The sequence below is a fragment of the Mauremys reevesii genome, linkage group 2, assembly GCF_016161935.1.
Source record: "Mauremys reevesii isolate NIE-2019 linkage group 2, ASM1616193v1, whole genome shotgun sequence".
Lineage (NCBI taxonomy): Eukaryota > Metazoa > Chordata > Testudines > Geoemydidae > Mauremys > Mauremys reevesii.
In genome coordinates, this window is record NC_052624.1 from 287405014 (window position 1) to 287426515 (window position 21502).

A 21502-nucleotide genomic window follows, 5' to 3' on the forward strand; every position below is an offset into this window, starting at 1 on the left:
ATAGTTCAAGTCATTGTAGTTATAGTTAGTTTTTGTAAGTTTAGTCATAGTTAGTGTATATACTTGACTGGGGGATTGGGGTAGTAGCCCCTTTTCCTCCGACCCGGTGCGGGCTCATGCCCAAGGCACCGGGATTTAAACCCTGCTCGGCGTGCCAGAAGCCGATGCCGGTGGGAGATCCTCACGAATCTTGCCTAAAGTGCTTAGGAGAATCTCACCTGACTGACAAGTGCCGAATTTGCAAGTCATTCAAGCCAAGAACAAAGAAGGAGCGGGACTTTCGCTTAAAGCAGCTCCTAATGGAATCGGCCCTTAGTCCTGCGGCGCCGGCACCGACCACTCAACAGTCCGCATCGGTGAGGAGTGCACCTTCGGCACCGGCTCACTCCGGTACCGAGGACTCCCGGCACCGTCATCAGCCGGCACCGGCTCCTCGGCACTGATCTCTTTCCCCGTCTGGGAAACGTCATGCTGCTCCGGCCACATCCTCGAGGAAGGAGCACGCATCCAGGTCCGTAGGTCGGACCCCGGCTACCGCGCTGGCACCGTCAACACCGGCACCGCAGTTGGCAGCTCCTCCTAGCGCGGCACCGTCAATTCCAGCACCGCAAGGGCTGTCGAGTCCGGTACCACATAGCTCCCCGCTTCACGCTGCGGTTGAGCTGGCTCTCCCTTCTATGCCGGAGACCTTCTCGACGGCACGAGAGCTCATCGCGCTGACGGAGTCGATGCAGCTTCAACCCACGGCACCGCCGGTGCGGGTTATCCAGTCCGTCGGCAAGCCGGCCATGATGAGGCCTCCTTCCGTCGGCCAGCAGGAGAGGCGTCATTCCAGATCGCGGTCTCGGAGACGCTCCCGCTCACGCCGGTCCCGATCCCGGCACCGCTCGCAGTCCCGGCACCGCTCTCCATCGCAGTACCGGTCGTACTCGCGGAGACGTTCAAGATCTCGGTCACCGGACAGATACTACCGGTACCAATCTGGCTCTCGGTACCGAGCGTCACGCAGCCACTCCCAGCACAGAGACTCGAGATCACGGTCGACCTCCCGGCACCGGCACGGTAGATGGTCCCGGTCTCATTCGCGGCACCGACACGACCAGTACTGCTCATCGGTACTGCCCCGGGACCGAACGTCCGGATCAGCGGCACCTTGCCAGGGTCTCTCGGCACCACCGTGGCCTTTGAGGCACACGTCATTGTCATCCCAAGCCGGCAGTGCTTCTTACCACCAGCATCCAGAGGTTCAAAGCCAGGAGCAAGGTCCTCATCAATGGGCCTTCTGGACTCCGTGGGCATACCACGAGGCACAAGGTGCCCCCTTCGTGGCTCAGCGTCCCGGCCCCACAGAACACAGGGTTCCCGAAGCCACGGTGAGCCGTCCTCCTCCTGCGGGCACAGAGGAGGAGCCACTTGAATCTGCAGAGCCTGAGATTCCGCCTGATGGAGATGGGGCTCCGCCACTCAATGACCCACCGCAGGATCCTCTGGTACTGGGCCTCTCCTCCTCCTCCTCTCCTGATGAGGCTGTGGCAGGAACATCCTCCTCTGGTCCTCCTCCTATAGATCTCAGGGCCCATCAAGACCTCTTGCAGAGAGTGGCCCAAAATATGAATTTACCGGTGGAGGAGGTTGCTGAGATAGAGGACCCCGTGGTGGACATATTAACGGCGGATGCACCCCTTCGAGTGGCTCTCCCGTTCATCCACACGATTCAAGCCAATGCGGACACGATTTGGCAATCTGTAGCTTCCGTTACACCTACGGCTAGGGGAGTAGAGAGAAAATATATGGTCCCGTCTAAGGGCTACGAATATCTCTACACCCACCCACCTCCCTGCTCCCTGGTGGTCCAATCCGTGAACGAACGGGAGCGCCATGGCCAGCAAGCGCCAGCTCCTAAAGCAAAGGAGGCTAGGCGCATGGACCTCCTAGGCCGTAAGATATACTCGGCTGGAGGCATCCAGCTTAGGGTGGCAAATCAGCAGGCCCTCCTAAGTCGTTATAACTTCAATACGTGGGTGTCTGTGGGGAAGTTTGCAGAACTCCTTCCCCAGGAGTCCCGCACAGAATTTACGGCCCTACTAGAGGAGGGTAAAAAAGTGGCAAGAACTTCCCTCCAGGCCTCTCTGGATGCAGCGGACTCAGCAGCCAGAACGCTCGCATCTGGGGTAACAATGAGATGCATCTCCTGGCTACAAGCCTCAGGCCTACCTCCAGAATTGCAGCAGACAATTCAGGATTTGCCCTTTGATGGACAGGGTCTTTTTGCAGACAAAACCGACCCCAGGTTGCAGAGCCTGAAGGACAATTGCGTCATAATGCAATCGTTGGGTATGCACACACCGGTGACCCAACGTAGGTCCTTCAGGCCCCAACCATACCGCCCTTATAACCAGCCCAGGCCGCGTCAGGATACGACCAGACGGCGCGGCAGGGGGAATCGGCGGAGACAGTCTGACCCTCAGGGAAACCAAAGTCAAGCGCCCCCTAAATCTCCTACGGAGCCAAAACAAAACTTTTGATGGGACGCCCGAGGACGACCCACCAGTTTCCCTGCTGGATCCTTCACCCTACTTTTTCAGCCGTCTCTCCCATTTCCTCCCTGCCTGGTCCCAGCTGACCTCCGACCGCTGGGTCCTCCGCACGGTGGAAGCGGGATACCACCTCCAATTTCTTTCTCCCCCTCCTTCCCGCCCTCCCTGCCCGTCCCTCTTCAGGGACCCCTCTCACGAGCAACTCCTCTTCCTAGAGGTCCATACACTCCTAAATCTGGGAGCCATAGAGGAGGTGCCAGAGGATATGCGGGGCAAGGGATTCTATTCCCGCTACTTTTTAATCCCCAAGGCGAAGGGCGGCTAAGATCCTGGACCTGCGAGAACTCAACAAATTTATGGTAAAACTCAAGTTCCGCATGGTAACCCTGGGGACCATCATCCCATCCCTGGATCCGGGAGACTGGTATGCCGCCCTCGATATTAAGGATGCGTACTTCCATATTGCCATTTACCCGCCGCACAGACGGTATCTCCGGTTTGTGGTCAACCAACAGCACTTCCAGTTCACGGTGCTTCCCTTCGGCCTTTCTATGGCCCCGAGAGTCTTTACCAAATGCGTGGCCGTAGTCACTGCCGCCCTCCGCCGTCGTCGAATACACGTCTACCCATACCTCGACGATTGGCTCATTTGAGGGACTTCCCAGCTGCAAGTATCCCAGCACCTGCGTGTAGTCAAAGACCTCTTCGAGAAGCTAGGCCTCATGGTCAACGTCGAAAAGTCTACTCTGACTCCAACGCAGAGGATAGACTTTATTGGAGCAATTCTGGACTCCATTCTGGCCAGGGCCTGCCTCCCTCTGCCACGTTTTCAGGCAATGTCTTCGATCATTCGAAGTTTCCAATCCTTCCCGACAATGTCGGTGCGCATCTGCCTCGGCCTCTTAGGTCACATGGCGTCATGCACCTTTGTGACCATGTACGCGAGACTGTGGCTTCGGCGCTTCCAAACATGGCTCGCTTCACTATACCGCCCTCACAGGGACAATATAGACTCAGTGGTCACGATCCCCCGGACAATCCTCGACTCCCTCACTTGCTGGTTAGACCCCGCGGTAGTTTGCGCAGGGGTACCGTTCCACCCTCCCCAACCCTCAGTGGCACTGACCACGGACGCATCATCTCTGGGTTGGGGTGCCCACCTCGGGAACCTACACACTCAAGGCCTCTGGTTACCCCAGGAGCTGGCCTTGCATATCAATGTGAGGGAGCTGAGGGCAGTCCGCCTAGCATGCCAGGCGTTTCAAGTCCATCTCCAAGGCCGCTGTGTATCCGTGTTCACGGACAACACAACAACGTTTTACATAAACAAACAGGGCGGGGCACGCTCCTCCCTACTTTGCCAAGAAGCCACTCACCTGTGGGACTTTTGCATAGCCCACTCTATCGATTTGGTAGCGTCTTTTCTCCCGGGAGTCCAGAACACTCTGGCAGATCACCTCAGCAGGTCCTTCCTGTCTCACGAGTGGTCGATCCGTCCCGACGTCATCCATTCCGTTTTCCGGAGGTGGGGCTTTCCCTGCGTAGACCTCTTTGCCTCCAGAGAGAACAGGAAATACCACGTGTTTTGCTCCTACCAGGGACACTCCCCGGGCTTCCTCTCAGATGCTTTTCTCCTCCAGTGGACGAGGCACCTGTTTTATGCCTTTCCGCCATTTCCCCTCATTCACAGAGTGCTGCTCAAGCTCCGGAGGGACAGAGCCAACCACATCCTCATTGCTCCAGCATGGCCGAGGCAGCATTGGTACACCCTGCTGTTCAACCTCTCAGTGGCAGATCCGATTCCCCTGCCACTATGGCCGGACCTCATAACGCAGGACTTCGGCAGGCTTCACCACCCAGACCTGCAGTCCCTTCATCTCACGGCATGGCTCCTACGTGGTTGAACCAAGCTGAGTTACGTTGCTCTGCCTCGGTGCAGCAGGTTCTTTTGGGGAGCAGGAAACCTTCCACTAGAATGACTTATCTCGCCAAGTGGAAGTGTTTCTCACACTGGTGTGATCAGAACAACTTAGTCCCCGGACAGGTATCTATCCCTACTGTCCTGGATTACCTCTGGTCCCTGAAGGAGCAGGGCCTGGTGGTCTCCTCTTTAAAGGTTCACCTGGCGGCTATTTCTGCCTTCCACCCAGGCGAAAGTGGCCGTTCTATTTTTTCCCACCCTATGGTTTCCAGGTTCCTTAAGGGACTGAAACGCCTGTACCCGCAGGTCCGATGCCCAACCCCTACCTGGGACTTAAACCTTGTGTTGACCAAGCTTATGGGGTCCCCCTTCGAGCCTATGGCCACCTGTTCCCTGCTATACCTTTCCTGGAAGACGGCCTTCCTCGTCGCTATTACCTCGGCAAGGCGAGTCTCCAAGCTTCGTGCCTTGACGGCTGATCCCCCTTATACGGTCTTCCATAAGGACAAGGTGCAACTGCGGCCACACCCCTCCTTCCTCCCTAAGGTGGTGTCTGCTTTTCATGTCAATCAGGACATCTTCCTTCCAGTTTTCTTCCCGAAGCCGCACTTATCGCAGCTACACACGGACGTCCGTAGGGCTCTCGCTTTTTATATAGAGAGAACAAGACCCTTTCGGCATTCGCCTCAGCTATTTGTAGCGGTAGCAGACCGCATGAAGGGCATGCCGGTCTCTTCCCAACGGATCTCATCTTGGGTGACATCCTGCATCAGAACATGCTACGAACTGGCTCACGTTCCCGCTAGCCATCTCACTGCCCATTCTACGCAGGCGCAGGCCTCTTCTGCCGCCTTCCTGGCTCATGTCCCCATCCAGGAAATATGTCGGGCGGCTACCTGGTCATCAATTCACACCTTTGCTTCACACTACGCATTGGTCCAACAATCCAGAGGTGATGCAGCCTTTGGCTCAGCAGTCTTGCATTCTGCCACGTCTCACTCCGACCCCACCGCCTAGGTAAGGCTTGGGAATCACCTAACTGGAATGCAAATGAGCAAGCACTCGAAGAAAAGACGGTTACTCACCGTTGTAACTGTTGTTCTTCGAGATGTGTTGCTCATATCCATTCCAAACCCGCCCTCCTTCCCCACTGTCGGAGTAGCCGGCAAGAAGGAACTGAGGGGTGGGTGGGTTGGCAGGGGTATATATCTGGTGCTATAGCGGCACCACTCCAGGGGGCGCCCAGCCGACCCACCGAGTGTTGCTAGGGTAAAAATCTTCCAACAAGCGTGCACACGGCGCGCGCACACCTAACTGGAATGGATATGAGCAACACATCTCGAAGAACAACAATTACAACGGTGAGTAACCGTCTTTTTCAGCCTCTGAGTGGCGGTTAATTGGAGCAAAATCCCATCTGGTGTTTTGGAATCAGAAGAAAAAAGCCAGTTATCATTGTTCGTCTTCCTGCAAGGATAGCTTAGATGTGTCACCCTGGGTACAAATAATCTCCTTGTGCCCAAGTGCAAGCCCCATGCTGGGCATCACAATTATAAATTCCCTTCATTGGACCAGACCTCCCATGCCCCCTTTGTCTGGATCCGTAGGGTGGAGTTGTACCTCTGGTGTCTGTCCAGTAGGACCTACAGGACTGTGGAGGATGCTGCCAGTTTTTGGGAACTTGGGGATACAAATCTTCAGTCCACCTTAAGGGGGGGTTGATTCATATATATATATATATATATTTTTAAAAGGCCTGAAAGGACCATTAGATTTCTTAATGGTCTCATCTCTTGTATAATGCAGGACAGAGAATTTCACTGTTACTTCTGTATTGAGCCTAATAATTTGTGTTTTGACTAAAGCAGCTTCCAGAGAAGCATCCAGTCTGGATTTGAAGACTTCAAGAGATGGAGAATCCACCACTTCCCTTGGGAGTCTGTTCCAGTGGTTAATCTCTCTCACTGTTTTTTTAAAAAAAAGCCTAACTTCCAATTCGAATTTGTCTGCCTTCAGTGTCTAGCCATTTCAGCCAGGGTCTTGTGTCTTCTTGTGCTCGCCATTTAGTACCAGATATTTTCTCCCCATATAAGCAACAGAGTCCTGTGGCACCTTACAGACTAACAGATGTTTTGGAGCATAAACTTTTGTGGGTGAATACTCACTTTGTCAGATGCATGTAGTGGAAATTTCCAGAGGCCAATCTCCCCATATAGGTATTTGTAGATTAATCAAGTCACCTCTCACTCTTATTTTTTATAAGATAAACAGATTGAGCTCTTTACATCTCTCACTCCAAAGCATTTTCTCCAGTAAAATCACCCTACTCCGTGTTGTTTCTTTGTATACCCAAGGATCATATTAGCCTGTTTGCCACAGCATCTCACTGGGAGCTCATGTTCAGTGCTTGTCTACTACGACTCCTCAATCCTTTTCAGTCACTGCCTTCCATGATGCAGTCCCCCAGTCCATAGGTCTGGCATGCACTCAGTGTTCCTAGGTGTATAACTTGGCATTTCGAATACTGTGTGCCATTCTGGAGCCTGTTCTCAAGAAAGGTTAATTCAGACTGGAACAGGTGTGAGAAGGGCTGCTAGGATGCTCAGGGCAATGGAAAGCCTGTCTCACAAGAGTAGTGTGAGAGCTTGGCTTGTTTAGCTTAGCAAAGTGAAGGCTGAGAGGGGATCTGATTGCTCTCTATAAACACAACAGGGGGCTAATCACCAGGGAAGGAAAAGAGCTACCTAAGCTAGAGCAAAAAGTTGGTGCAAGAACAAATGCGGATAAACTGGTCACGAATAAATTGAGGCTGGAAATTAGAAGAAGGTTCAGAGGAGCGAGATTCTGGAACAGCCTCCCAAGAGGAGTAGTGGGGCAAACACCCTACTAGTTTGAAGATCAAGCTTGTTAAGTCTGTGTGGGATTATAGGAAGGTGAAAGATAATTTGGGTGAAAAGGACCATGAAATGATCGATTTCACGATTCAAGGGAAAGGATGGGGTGAGAGCAGCAGAATAAAGACAATGGACTAAAAAAAAAACCACACACCACACACAACCAAAACACTTTAACAAGCTGAGAGAACTGGTAGGTAAGGGATAAAGGAGTTCAGAAGATCTGGCAGTTTCTCAAAGAGACAATATTAAATGCACAACTGCCCACTATTCTGATCCAAGGGAAAGATAAGTAAGAGGCCATTATAACTCCCTCAGGGGCTTTTTGATTACCTGAAAATCAAAAAGGAGTCCTACAAGAGTGGAAACATGGATGAATTGCTAAGGAGGAACATAAAAGAATAGCATAAGCAAGTAGGGACAAAATCAGAAATGCTGAGGCACAAAATGAGTTACACCTAGCCAGGGACATAAAAGGCGATAAGAGGTTCTTTAAATACATTAGGAACAAGAGAGAGAAAAAGTGGGGGAGGAAGGAGAGCTAATAACTAGGGATGTCAAGCGATTAAAAAAAATTAATTGCACTGTTAAACACTAATAGAATACCATTTATTTAAAAATTTTTGGATGTTTTCTACATTTTCAAATGTATTAATTTCAATCATAACAGAATACAAAGTATGCAGTGCTCACTTTATATTTTTTATTACAAATATTTGCACTGTAAAGGAGTATTTTTCAGTTCACCTCATACAAGTACTGTAGTGCAATCTCTTTATCATGAAAGTTGAACTTACAAAAAAACGCATTCAAAAATAAAACAATGTAAAACTTTAGAGACTACAAGTCCACTCAGTCCTATTTCTTGTTCAGCCAAGTGCTGAGACAAACAAGTTTGTTTATATTTACAGGACATAATGCTGCCTGCTTCTTGTTCACGATGTTACCTGAAAGTGAGAACAGGTGTTTGTGTGGCACTGTTGTAGCTGGTGTTGCAAAATATTTACATGCCAGATGCGCTAAAGATTCATATGTCCTTTCATGCTTCGACCACCATTCCTGGGGACGTGTCCAAGCTGATGACGGGTTCTGCTTGATAACAATCCAAAGCAGAGCAGACTGACGCATGTTCATTTTCATCATCTGAGTCAGATGCCATCAGCAGAAGGTTGATTTTCTTTTTTGGTGGTTCGGGTTCTGTAGTTTCTGCTTCGGAGTGTTGCTCTTTTAAGACTTCTGAAAGCATGCTCCATACCATCTCCATCTTAGATTTTGGAAGGCATTTCAGATTCTTAAATCTTGGGTCGAGTGCTGTAGCTATCTTTAGAAGTCTCACATTGATACCTTTGCATTTTGTCAAATCTACAGTGAAAGTCTTCTTAAAATGAACAACATATGCTGAGTCATCATCTGAGACTGCTATACTGTGAAATATATGGCAGAATGCGAGTAAAACAGCAGGAGACATAATTTTCACCCAAGGAGTTCAGTCAGAAATTTAATTAGCTCATTCTTTTTTTAATGAGCGTCATCAGCATGGAAGCCTGTTCTCTGGAATGGTGGCCGAAGCATGAAACAGGATGTTAGGAATCATTAAAAAGGGGATAGAGAATAAGACTGAGAATATAGTATTGCCCTTATATAAATCCATGGTACGCCCACATCTCGAATACTGTGTACAGATGTGGTCTCCTCACCTCAAAAAAGATATACTGCACTAGAAAAGGTTCAGAAAAGGGCAACTAAAATGATTAGGGGTTTGGAGAGGGTCCCATATGAGGAAAGATTAAAGAGGCTAGGACTCTTTAGCTTGGAAAAGAGGAGACTAAGGGGGGATATGATAGAGGTATATAAAATCATGAGTGGTGTGGAGAAAGTGGATAAGGAAAAGTTATTTACTTATTCCCACAATACAAGAACTAGGGGTCATCAAATGAAATTAATAGGCAGCAGATTTAAAACAAATAAAAGGAAGTTCTTCACGCAGCGCACAGTCAACTTGTGGAAGTCCTTACCTGAGGAGGTTGTGAAGGTTAGGACTATAACAGTGTTTAAAGGAGAACTGGATAAATTCATGGTGGTTAAGTCCATAAATGGCTATTAGCGAGGATGGGTAAGGAATGGTGTCCCTAGCCTCTGTTCATCAGAAGATGGAGATGGATGGCAGGAGAGAGATCACTTGATCATGCCTGTTAGGTTCACTCCCTCTGGGGCACCTGACATTGGCCACTGTCGGTAGACAGATACTTGGCTAGATGGATCTTTGGTCTGACCCGGTACGGCCGTTGTTATGTTCTTATGAAGGAGCATACAAATGTTTAGCATATTTGGCATGTAAATACCTTGCAACGCCAGCTACAAAAGTGCCATGCAGATACCTGTTCTCACTTTCTGGTGACATTGTAAATAAGTGGGCAGCATTATCTCCCGTAAATGTAAACAAACTTGTTTGTCTTAGCTATTGGCTGAACAAGAAGTAGGACTGAGTGGACTTGTAGGCTCTAAAGTCTAAAGTTTTACATAACTGCACTCAAATAAAATGATGTAACAAAAAACTCTACAGTTGTAAGTTGCATTTTCACGACAAAGAGATTGCACTACAGTACTTGTATGAGACTCATTGAAAAAATACTATTTCTTGTATAATTTTTACAGTGCAAATATTTGTGAAGGTGTATATTATTCCTTTGCTTCCCTCCCCGAACCCATACCTGCACAGGACTAGATCTAGTGTGGTGGGGACTCTGGTGGCTTCCAGTTTATGCAGTGAATGGGGTAAGTGTCTGCAGGAAACAAAGCTTTCTCAGGGTCTGGTCCCAGACTGGAAAAAACTTCCAAGGAACTAAGGATTATTACAAATCTTCCCCACCTTCTGCTCAGTGTCCTAGCTACCCTTGGCCAGTTAGCTTTCTCTAACAAACACACAGCAGCATTTTTTAAAACCCCAAACTCTGTCAAAACACTCCACTATATGCCCAGTTCTACCTGGGGGAGAGGATGAGCGAGAACGAGCTACACATGACCAATTTTAGTCATGTCACTTAATGCACAAGTGGTAGGTGCTCAGATACTATGGTGTTGAGGGTACTATAAGACTATACATCACAGCTGCATCACTGTTGCCATAGCACTTCGGTGTAGACGCTACCCATGCCGATGGGAAGGAGTCATCTGCTGGAATACGTAATTCACCTTCCCGTGAGGCGGTTGCTAGGTCCATGGAAGAATTAGTGTTGTCGATATAGCTACATCTCTCAGGGGTGTGGATTTTTCACAGACAGAGAGATGTAGCTATGCGAATGTAATTTCCTAGTGTAGACCAGGCCTAAGAATCTGCATAAAATAGTGTCAGAATCTTGGGACTAAGACGCTGGCCTGCGTCCAAGAACCAGGCAGTGAAACAAAAATCTCCTGCCCCAGCCATGGAGCACAGGACTTGCCACAGTGGATGAGACTCAGGATTCAACTAGTCCAGTCTCCCATCTCTCAGCAGTCAGTACCAGGACTGTAGCCCTGAAATAGGAGGTTTTATCTCCCTTCCGAAACCTTTTTCTTTACATCAACGGATATTGTTACCATATACATCTCATTGCTCTTTGAGTCTTATAAGTTCTTAGTCTCAGAGACATCCTGTAGCAGTGAGTTCCTCAGTTAAATTACATGTGGTGAGAGAATATTTCCTTTTATAACTGAATTAGCCACCTTCCAATTTCATGGTATGTTCCTTTGTTGTTGTGAGACAGGGAAATAGAAGCTCCTCTACCTTCTCTAGGCCATTATTTTACATACTTTTATCATGTCCACTGTGATTTGTCTCCTTTCTAAAATAATTAGTCCCATTCCTCTCAATCTCCTTTCGTATAAAATTTTTTCCATACTGCTAATCGTGAGCTTGGGCAAGTCACTTTCCCAACTATTCCTCAGTTCATCAACAAGAACCAGTGGAACAATTTATCAAGTGCCGTAGTAAATTCTCCATCACTTGAATTCTTTAAATCAAGATTGAATGTTGTTCTAAAAGACACACTAGTTCAACTACAAGTTACTGGGCTGGATGCAGGAGTGCCTGGGTAAAGTTCTCTGATGTGTGCGCTACAGGAGGTCAGCCTATAGGAACATATTTCTCCTTTCTGGTCCTAAATTCTATGAATTTGTAAAGCGGGGAGTATGGCCCAGATCCTCAAAGGTATTTAGGTGCCCAACTCCCATTGATTTAAAGGGAAGTGTGGAGCCTTAACTTCCTTTGAGAATCTGGACCTCTACTGCCTCCCTGCAAGGGGACTCATGAGGATAAGTTGACTGTTGTCTGGGTGACTCATGGGAATCAAGGAAAAGCCAATAAATAAATTAGTAGAAACTCCTGGAAATAGGGGTTGTTGTCCCACTTCCCCTGCTAAGGAAGGGCAAAGACACTGCAGTCTGGGTCCAATCCCTGATTTGTCACCATTTTGAGAGGTCGGATGTTCCCCATTCAGACTGGAGAAGCTCATTCACGAATGTCTGTCCTATCAGCCATCACAGCTGCCCAGCCCACCTCCCTGCAGTTTTTCCTCTAGATTCCTGTCAAGAACAGACTTTACCAGCATGTGGGTCTACCCAAGTGTCACCACTAGGAGCTCTGAGGATCCTGCTGCAGGAAGCACTAGCTTCTCTTGTCCATATTTCTTGAACTTGCCATGTGACTGAGAGGTCTAGACTGGTCTCCCATACAGAGTTGGACACTTGCTATTGTCTGGTGAGCCTGCCCCCCCCCCCCGCCCCTTTGTCCTCTTACCATCTGAGCAGCCTTCCTTGTGGGGCAGCCTCTGCTTGCAGGCATCATGAGCTTGGCGTCCTCTCTAATTAGCACTGTTCCTTGCTTCCCTTGCTGCTCAAAGTGACCCTGAGAATAGCTCTGATATTTCTATCCAGGTGGAACTCAGACTTTTTCTTCCTCCTGCTTTGCCCCCATTCCCCTGCAGTGAATTCCAAAGGGCTCTAGCAAACAGCTGGGGGCAGGGGGCTCCCCACTTGTTCCTTAGGGAGATTGTAAACAAGACTTCGGAATATCAAAAGCCGGCAGATCATGATGATGGGGATTTCTCAAGCCTACGGGTTAGCATATAACAATAGGTCCACAGTGCTGTCATGGGCAGGAGCAACAGAGCCCAGGAGTGTAGGCACCTGGAGGCTTTTAGTAACACGGATTGCACTGTGTTTGGAACAGAGAAACTATTCTTTAAAGTGTACACAACAGCTATAATTTTATTATCTTTTAACTATAGCCCCTCCCAAATAAAAAGAAAAAGTTGTCCCTGCCCCTGGAGCAGCTTTGAGGAGATCTGCAGGGATGCCCCTGGGCACCTAGCATTATTGAACCCAGATCCTATCCTCATTAGATGCTGCTCTCCATTACTGGCTTGTGCGGGCTGCTGGACTGCTCTCTCTCCCCTTAGTGCCAGTTTGAGGGAGCAGGATCGGTTGGCACTTCCATTCCCTGCTCACCAGCCCTTTATTGTGAATGTTTGTTCCCTACAAACCAAGAACAAGAGTGATAACACAAAGCAATCTCTAAAAGGAATAAAGAATATAGGGTACTGCTGTGCTGCAGGTGGGAGGTATGATTCAAAGTGTGGATAGGCATACATATGGGGGTGTTACTTGAGCTACTGCAGTGGCTCTCAGCTCTTCCAGACTACTGCACCCCTTTCAGGAGTCTGATTTGTCTCATGTACCCTCAAGTTTCACCTCACTTAAAAACTACTTGCTTACAAAAATGTCACAGCACACTATTACTGAAAAATGCTTACTTCCTTATTTTTACCATATTATAAAATAATTCAATTGGAATATAAATATTGTACTTACATTGCAGTGTATAGTATATAGAGCAGTATAAACAAGTCACTGACTGAATGAAATTTTAGTTTGTACTAACTTTGCTAGTGCTTTTTATGTAGCCTGTTGTAAAACTAGGCAAATATCTAAATGAGTTGCTGTAGCCCCGGAAGACCACTGAGTATCCCCGGTGGAGAACCACTGAGCTATTGCCTAAAATAGTGTGGCCATGGCGGCATGGACGTTGGCTCAGGCCAGCTACCTAAGTATATACTTGGCTGTTCAAGTGGGATTGTTCTCGGAAAAGATCTGTTCAGTGTGCAGCAGCAGTCAAAAAAGCTAAGAGAATGTTAGGAACCACTAGGAAAGGGATAGATAAGACAGAAAATACAATGCCACTATATCAATCGGTGGTACGCCCACACCTTGAATACTGCGTGCTGTTCTGGTTGCCCCATCTCAAAAAAGTTAAGAGTTGGGAAAAGTACAGAGAAGGGCAACAAAAATGATTAGGGGTATGGAACAGCATCCATAGGAAGGGAGATTAAAAAGACTGGGCCTGTTGGAAAAGAGAGGCCTAAGGGTGGAAATGATAGAAGTCTATAAAATCTAAAACCTGCAGAGAAAGTGAATAGGGACTTGTCATTTAGCCCTTCACATAACACAAGAACTAGGAGTCACCCAATGAAATGAATAGGCAGCAAGTTTAAAACAAACAAAAGGAAGTATTTCTTCACACATATCACAGTCAACCAGTGAAACTCATTGTCATGGGATATTGTGAAGGCCCAAAGTATAACTGGGTTCCAAAAAGAATTAGCCAAATTCATGGAAGATAGGTCCATCAATGGCTATTAGCCAGGATGGTCAGGGACACAACCCCAGCTCTGGATGTCCCTCAGCCTCTGAATGCCAAAAGTGGGGACGGGGGGAGGCGCACGCGGGAATGGATCACTTGATAATTGCCCAGCTCTGCTCATTCCCTCTGAAACATCTGGCACTGGCCACTATCAGAGACAGGATACTGGGCTAGATGGACCATTGGTCTGATCCAGTCTGGCTAGAGTTGGAAATTCCCCACCACGTCCCATCTCTGGGTCAGGGCAGGATCATTCACTCCTGTTTAGCTTTTCGATTGTTTGCTTTAGTCTAGTTCTAAACAGCTCAAGCGATAAGCTCCCACCTCTCCACTGATCACACACTTCTGATATTTCCAGCCTGTCGTCATGTCCCCTTTAGTTGTTGCTTAGCGAAGCCAGACAGATTTAGCTCTTCTAATCTCTCCTGGTGAGTCAATCTTTCTGGCCCCTGAGCTGTTTCCTGGCTCTTCTCTGAGCACCCTCCACTCCTGCAATATCTCACCTGGTATCCAGAGCTGAATGGGGTATCCAGATGAGGCCTCCCCAGAGCAGACAGAGAAAGACTCTCCCCTCCCTGTCCCAGGGCAGGAGGTGTGGGACTGAGGGACCTGAAGCTGAGCACAGGATCCCTGTGGGGATGGGGGGTAGTGTCTCTCCAGAGCTGGAGAGAGAACGAGGCTGGTCCCTCCCTGCTCCCACAATCCCATTGGCTTTTCTAGCTGCTTTACCCCACTGCAAACTCTGCCCCATCTTGCTGCTGCCCCATCTTTGTCTGGTGGATGCCTCTGTGGTCCAAGGATCTTCTTTCCATTGGGAGTTGGGGGTTTGCTTTCTCCCTCGGGGGTGTATGTGCTGCCTGTATCCAGGCTGAATCTCACTCGGTTATTTCCTGCCATGATCTCTAGCCCCTCTTGGCCCTGTGTTGCTTTCACTTGCTGTAGAATTAGTTGCAGGGGAGGGAGGGTTTTCCCCCCTACTTAGAGTATTAATGGCGATAGCTTAAGACTTACAGAGTTTAAGGCCAGAGGGCCCTTTAGAATATCTAGTGTAACCGTCTGTATATCACAGGCTGAATTTCACCCAATTACCCATTTATCGAGCCCTGTGACTTGTGTCTGACTGAAACATCTGTTCCAGAAAGTCATCCAGGATTGGGACACAGCAAGAGACAGAGAATCCACCATGTCCTTTCATAGTTTATTCTAGTAATTAATCATACTTAATTTTTAAACATTTGTGCCTAATGTCTAAGATGAATTTGTCTGACTTCAGCTGCTGGTCATGGGTTGATTTTCTACCTTTCTCTGCTAGATTGAAGTGCCCTTTAGTATCTGGTATTTTCTCCCCATGACGGTACATATACAGGGTAATCAACCCTTGCTCTCAGTCACTTTTGTAAAAAAGTCTCCATGTCAGGCATTTTCTCCAGCCCTTGAATCATTCTTGTGGCTCTATTCTGCAGCCTCTTCAATTTTTTAAAAACATTTTTGCAAACCTGGATACCAGAATTGTACCAAATATTCTTGTATTGGTCTCACTAGAGCCACACAGAGGGTAAAATCATCTCCCTACTCTCTACTCACTGTTTATACAGGATCACATTAGCCCTTTTTACTCCAGCATCCCACTGGGGGCTCATGCTCTGTTGCTTGTCTACTATGACTCCTTAGTCCTTTGGAATCACTGCTTTCTAGGCTGTAATTCCCTACTCTGTAGGTGTGGCCGCATTCCTGGTTTGCATTTAGCTATATTAAAAAACATTTTGTTTGAGTGGGCCCAGGTTACCAAGGCAGCCAGATCAGTTTGTATTGCTGCTCTGTCCTCATAGATTAGCAGAATTTAAGGCCAGAAAGGACTATTGGATCATGTAGTCTAATCTGTATATCACAAGGTCTTAAAGTTCACTCGGTTATCACTATATGGAGCCCAATAACTTGTGTTTGGCTAAAGCATTATTTGCCACTCCTCTAATCTTTGACTCATCCACCCATTATAGCAGTAGTGAGTTAATATTTATTTGCACATTGTTGATAAACATGGTGAGTAGTATCAGACCAAGTATTGATCCCTGGGGAACGCCACTAGAAACACCCCCATTTGATAATTCCCCACTTATCTGTCAGCTGATTTTTAATCCATTTGACCTCTGCTCTTGAGATTAGTATAACAAGACACTGTGGCTGGAGGCTGCACCGGGTTCATTCCTTAGAACCAGAACTGGGAGCAGAAATACAGGAAAGCGAGAAAAGGGCAGAGGAAACAGAGAGAGCAGAGACAGAGACCTCATTTGCCTAGTGGCTTACTGGGCTGTAAGCCTTCCGTGACTGATCAGGCAGCTTTCCAGAGGCCACGTCTCTCAAAGCACCATGGAACTTAAACAGATGGCAGCCATGAAGCAACTTCAGTCCGTAAACTCCAGTTCTGCACACACTGCTCACATCATGCATTGAGCTGCGGCTGAAGCTGTGTGAAGTGGACTTTTTTAAGAACACCAAGGTCCCTACGCCTTGCACCTTGGCTACCCCAGTCTTAGGCAGGCAAGATTCAGTGGTTCCCTTGCCATGACATATCTCTGAGAAGCACCTAGCAGGGACCATGCCAGAAACAGGCTACCAGAGAAGATGGCCCAATCTGCTCTGGCCTCCCACCTCGGTGCAGTCTCTGGGGATGGCCCCAGCTGTGTGTGTTCTTAGAGCTTGATGCCTCTGCAGCAGCCTTTCTCTGCTCTAGACTTTGTTTCCAGAGAAATGACATCTGGAGGGCAGCGAATTTCTTCCCATTTCCTAACTCCCACACCAGCACCCTTCTCTCCCCAGGGGCTCTCTGTGCATTTCCATCACCACTGCCCAGTGGGCTCTCCTCACCTGGCTCCTTGGGCCTATGGCGCTCAGTGAGGCCCAGGAGCACCTCCTTCTTTCCCTGCCACTGAGGGAGTGCGAGCCGAACACCACCTCACACAGCACTTTCTGCTGGCCCTGGATTTAGGCATAGCCAGCTGAGGCCCAGACACAGTACAGACTGCTCTCAGGGCTAGGGAGAGTGCTAAGCAGCTGGGACAGGGGGAATGGGAGAGCTGAGAAGGAAGGAGGCTGTTGAATGCCCCAGTCAGAATCCTGAGTTTGCCTGTCCCTGAGGAGAGAAGAGGAGGCAGCTGTCCCATCCTGTTTGCAGCCAGTAGGGCAAGGGGGGTAATTTGATCAGGGCTATGCATTGGTGTTGCTCTGTGTGTGGGAGCCAAGTGCAGGCCATGTTAGAGTCAGGAGAGGCCCTTAATTTCGCAGCACCTGCATAGAATTGGACCCCAAAGGAAAGGAGACCAAGATTGGGCGGTGGTACAGACACCATCCCTGGCTCCTGTCACTCGCCATTTGGCTCAATTCTACCCCTTGCCAACCCCCAGCTCCTGTTCAGTCACCCCTGACTTCCCCAAGTCCCCCCCAACTTCTGCTCAGTCCCTCCATACCACCCCGAGTCTCCTGCCACATCCACTGCTTTTCAGTTTGCTGTGGTGTTGGCCTCAGTGTCTGATATGTTTGGGGCTTGTTTGGGGCTTGTGCTAAAGGTTAGGGACAGATCCATGGAGAAGGGGCTGATTGGTGCCATGGCTTTGGGCACTAACAACCAGATGTGGCCGCCACCCCATCCTCCATCAGCCCTTCTGCTTTGCACAAATACATGAGCAGCCATGCACATGCACATACACAAACGAAACTCGCAGTGGTATTCATGTGTGCTGGTGTGCATGCCAGCTTGCATGTGCTCTTCTACACGCCACCCTCCTTGCTCTCCAAGCTGTTTTTATGGCATCCGCTCTGCATTGAGCTGTGATCTGTTTCCATTTTGCTTGCAGCTGACCCTGACTATCCTGCGGCAGACAGGGGGGCTGGGCATCAGCATCGCAGGGGGCAAAGGGTCCACTCCCTACAAGGGTGATGACGAGGTAAGGAGCTGGGCTGCCCAAGTGGGGAAGGGCCTGCCTGCTCTAGGGCAGGATCTGTCTATCTAGAAGTGAGGTGGGCCCAATCATGGCAGTGCCTGACCCCTGTGTGTGCTGGGCCTGCTCTGTGGATGTGTTGGGGGCACATAGGGCAAGGCAGGGCTCGCCTTAGCCCCTCTTGAAAGCAGGAGTCTGGTAGGGCTGAGCAAGGGGGAAGGTGTCATCTCTGGAGCGTGGGTTCTGGGCTGAACCACCAGCACTTCCCTGTGGTCACAATGTAGTAACCAGAGACAGCACCACTCCTCCTAGGCCTGGGCATTCCCCTCCCAATAACATACATCACCAGGAGGGGGAATTCCTCCTTCTCTGCTTCCCCAGTAACATCAGCTTCTGGGGCGAAGGGCCTGCTCTCCTCTTGCTAACATGACGCTTTGATTCCAGGGCATCTTTATTTCCCGTGTGTCAGAGGAGGGCCCTGCAGCCCGAGCGGGAGTCCGTGTCGGGGACAAGCTCCTGGAGGTAAGAGCCCAGCTTCTGTGAAATGGCAAGGTATAGTGCTGGGGGGTGCTGATTGTGGGCTGCAGGCGTGGCTCCGATATCTAATTATGAAGATGATTATTTATTTGTATTGCTGTCATGCCTAGGGCTCCTAGTCAGGGATTGGGGCCCCATTGTGCTAGGAGCTGTACAAACACAGAACAAAACTTCCCTGCCGCAGTGAGCTTGCAGTTGAACTAATATCATTAACCTTAATCATATCGTACCTTAACGACTGAGACTGCTGCTGCACTGATCTCTCCAGCACTGAGACAACCCCACGCCCCAAGTGGGCAGAGAGCCCCTGTTCCCTGCCTGCCTTGCTGCCCCACTGGCTGATCAGTTGGCCTTTGAGCACGGAGTCACTTTCTGCTTCCTTGCCCTCTTCCCTGAATATGGGAAGAGGAGTCCAGCACAAGACTAGCTCATCCCCAGAGACCCTGCCACCACTGCCTGGCATGCTGACAAAAAGTGACTCCTTGTTTTCTTGTACTCCACCTTTGGTCTGTATCCCCCTGTTGTTCCTAGTTTTTGGCTGAGGGTATGACTATACTGAAATCACAATTCAGGAAGCGATTACAGCTTATGGAGACATATCCAAGCTACGTTTAATGTCGCTTGCTTGGGTACTGGAGCAGTGACGATGCGGCAGTGTACGTGGCAGTGTGGGCTGTACAAGCCCATCCAGACCTGTGGGTCATTACTTGTGGGGCTAGCCCACTCTCAAGTGCACATTCCACAGCCTTGCTGCTCCAGTGTCCACACTAGCTAGATGGACCCTAACTCAGGTGTGTTTACAGGAGCGGCAGTCACTAGACATACTCTTACACATCCGAAGAAGTGAGCTGTAGCTCACGAAAGCTCATGCTGAAATAAATTTGTTAGTCTTTAAGGTGCCACAAGTACTCCTGTTTTTTTTGCGGATACAGACTAACACGGCTGCTACTCTGAAATCTTACACTAGAAGCTCTCTGGGGCAGGGACTGTCTTTTTGTTCTGTGTTTGTACCTAGCACAGTAGGGTCCTGGTCCATCACGGGGACTCCGAGGGCCTCTGATAGTAAATAACAATAAGACCCACTACCCCTCCCTCCTCAAAAAATCTTTAAAAACTGTTGAGTCCTGCAGGATTCAATTCCCATGAGTTGCCAGCTTCTGAAGCGTGGACGGGCCAGTGCAGGGAGCAAATGGTACATCACTGAATTGGGAGGAATGGCAATCAGCATTCAGGCCAGAGAAATAACACAAGGGGTCTGTAACAAGAGCTCAGCTCCCTATTCATGCCACTCCTTATGGTCCCCACATGTTTCCTGTCCTCCTGAGTGCAGCCAGCAACTTGGTAGCATTTATGGGAATGGGTATCATTCTGCTTACACAGTCCAGTCTTGCTCACTACCCACCATGGGCACTGAATGAAGCAGGGATTGTGTAGAAAAAAAACCTGTGAGATCATGGAATTAAAGACTGGATCATGCTGCTGTCACAGGGGCAAGCTTAATTCTGGCATTTCCTAATTTATCAGTTCCTGGTTTTTCAACCTTAATAGCATTATTTAAGTTAATCGTTCCATAGATTTGAAGGCTGGACTAGTCTGACCTCCAGTATGACACAGGCCATTAAATTTCACCCAGTTGTTCCTGTATTGAGCCAAGTACTGTTCGTCAGAGGGTGGAGATGGATGGCAGGAGAGAGATCACTTGATCATTGCCTGTTAGGTTCACTCCCTCAGGGGCACCTGGCATTGGCCACTGTCGGTAGACAGATACTGGGCTAGATGGACCTTTGGTCTGACCCGGTACGGCTTTTCTTATGTTCTTATGTTTGGCTAAAGCATCTTTGAGAATGGCATTGTGTCTGGGTCTGGAGACATCCAGAGATGGAGAGCCACCGGGGCAGGGAAATTCCATCATATTTAACTCTTTGATAGACAGAACGCCACACAGGGCATGTCTACTCTGCACAGTCAGCCTGGGTGTTGGCACACAGGTTCGAGCTCTCGGGTTAGCCTGGCCCACGTATGAGGACTCCCACAGCAAAGCCCTACCCACATTATTGTGTCTTCACTGTTTCTGCACTCTCCTGTATGTGTTGGGGGACACGCCCATGGGTTTTTGTGCTGAGATGCTCTAGGATTCTTTCCCAGTCAGTTGTGGAAGAGCTTGTCTGTTCCTTGGGAGAACTTGTGGGAAGGGCATTGGAGGCCTATCAGCGCTCAAGTGAACTTGCCTGCAGCCTCACTGCAAAGTGCGTGAGTTCCAGTTTGGGCTTTAACCCAGACGCTCAGCCATTCAAGCAAGAACTGGTTCAAAGAAGCATGTTTGAGAGTTTAGTGTGTGGATGGTAAGGGGGTTTGGACACAAACCTGTCGGACCACAGACTAGGAATACAGTGCAGACATACCCATAGGCTTAGAACTCCTGAGTTCTGTTTCTGGTGCTGGAAGGGGAGTGTAGCAAGAACATAAGAACGGCCATACCGGGTCAGACCAAAGGTCCATCTGGCCCAGTATCTGTCTACCAACAGTGGCCAATGTCAGGTGCCCCAGAGGGAGTGAACCTAACAGGCAATGATCAAGTGATCTCTCTCCTGCCATCCATCTCCATCCTCTGATGAACAGAGGCTAGGGACACCATTCTTACCCATCCTAGCTAATAGCCATTTATGGACTTAGCCACCATGAATTTATCCAGTCCCCTTTTAAACATTGTTATAGTCCTAGTCTTCACAACCTCCTCAGGTAAGGAGTTCCACAAGTTGACTGTGCGCTGCGTGAAGAAGAACTTCCTTTTATTTGTTTTAAACCTGCTGCCTATTAATTTCATTTGGTGAACCCTAGTTCTTGTATTATGGGAATAAGTAAATAACTTTTCCTTATCCACTTTCTCCACATCACTCATGATTTTATATACCTCTATCATATCCCCCCTTAGTCTTCTCTTTTCCAAGCTGAAGAGTCCTACCCTCTTTAATCTTTCCTCGTATGGGACCCTCTCCAAACCC

At 48.9% G+C, this 21502-nt stretch overlaps 1 protein-coding gene across 28 annotated transcripts in view; it reads left to right on the top strand.

The window, feature by feature from the left end:
• The window catches only part of SCRIB (scribble planar cell polarity protein), a 212951-nt gene that overhangs the window by 63958 nt on the left and 127491 nt on the right, over positions 1 to 21502 (top strand). For all 28 annotated transcript variants that reach the window (XM_039521983.1, XM_039521984.1, XM_039521992.1 and 25 more), the window contains 2 exons: positions 17880 to 17969; positions 18408 to 18485. In XM_039521983.1, coding sequence (XP_039377917.1) covers positions 17880 to 17969; positions 18408 to 18485 — 168 coding nt within the window. The remainder of the gene's footprint in view (positions 1 to 17879; positions 17970 to 18407; positions 18486 to 21502) is intronic.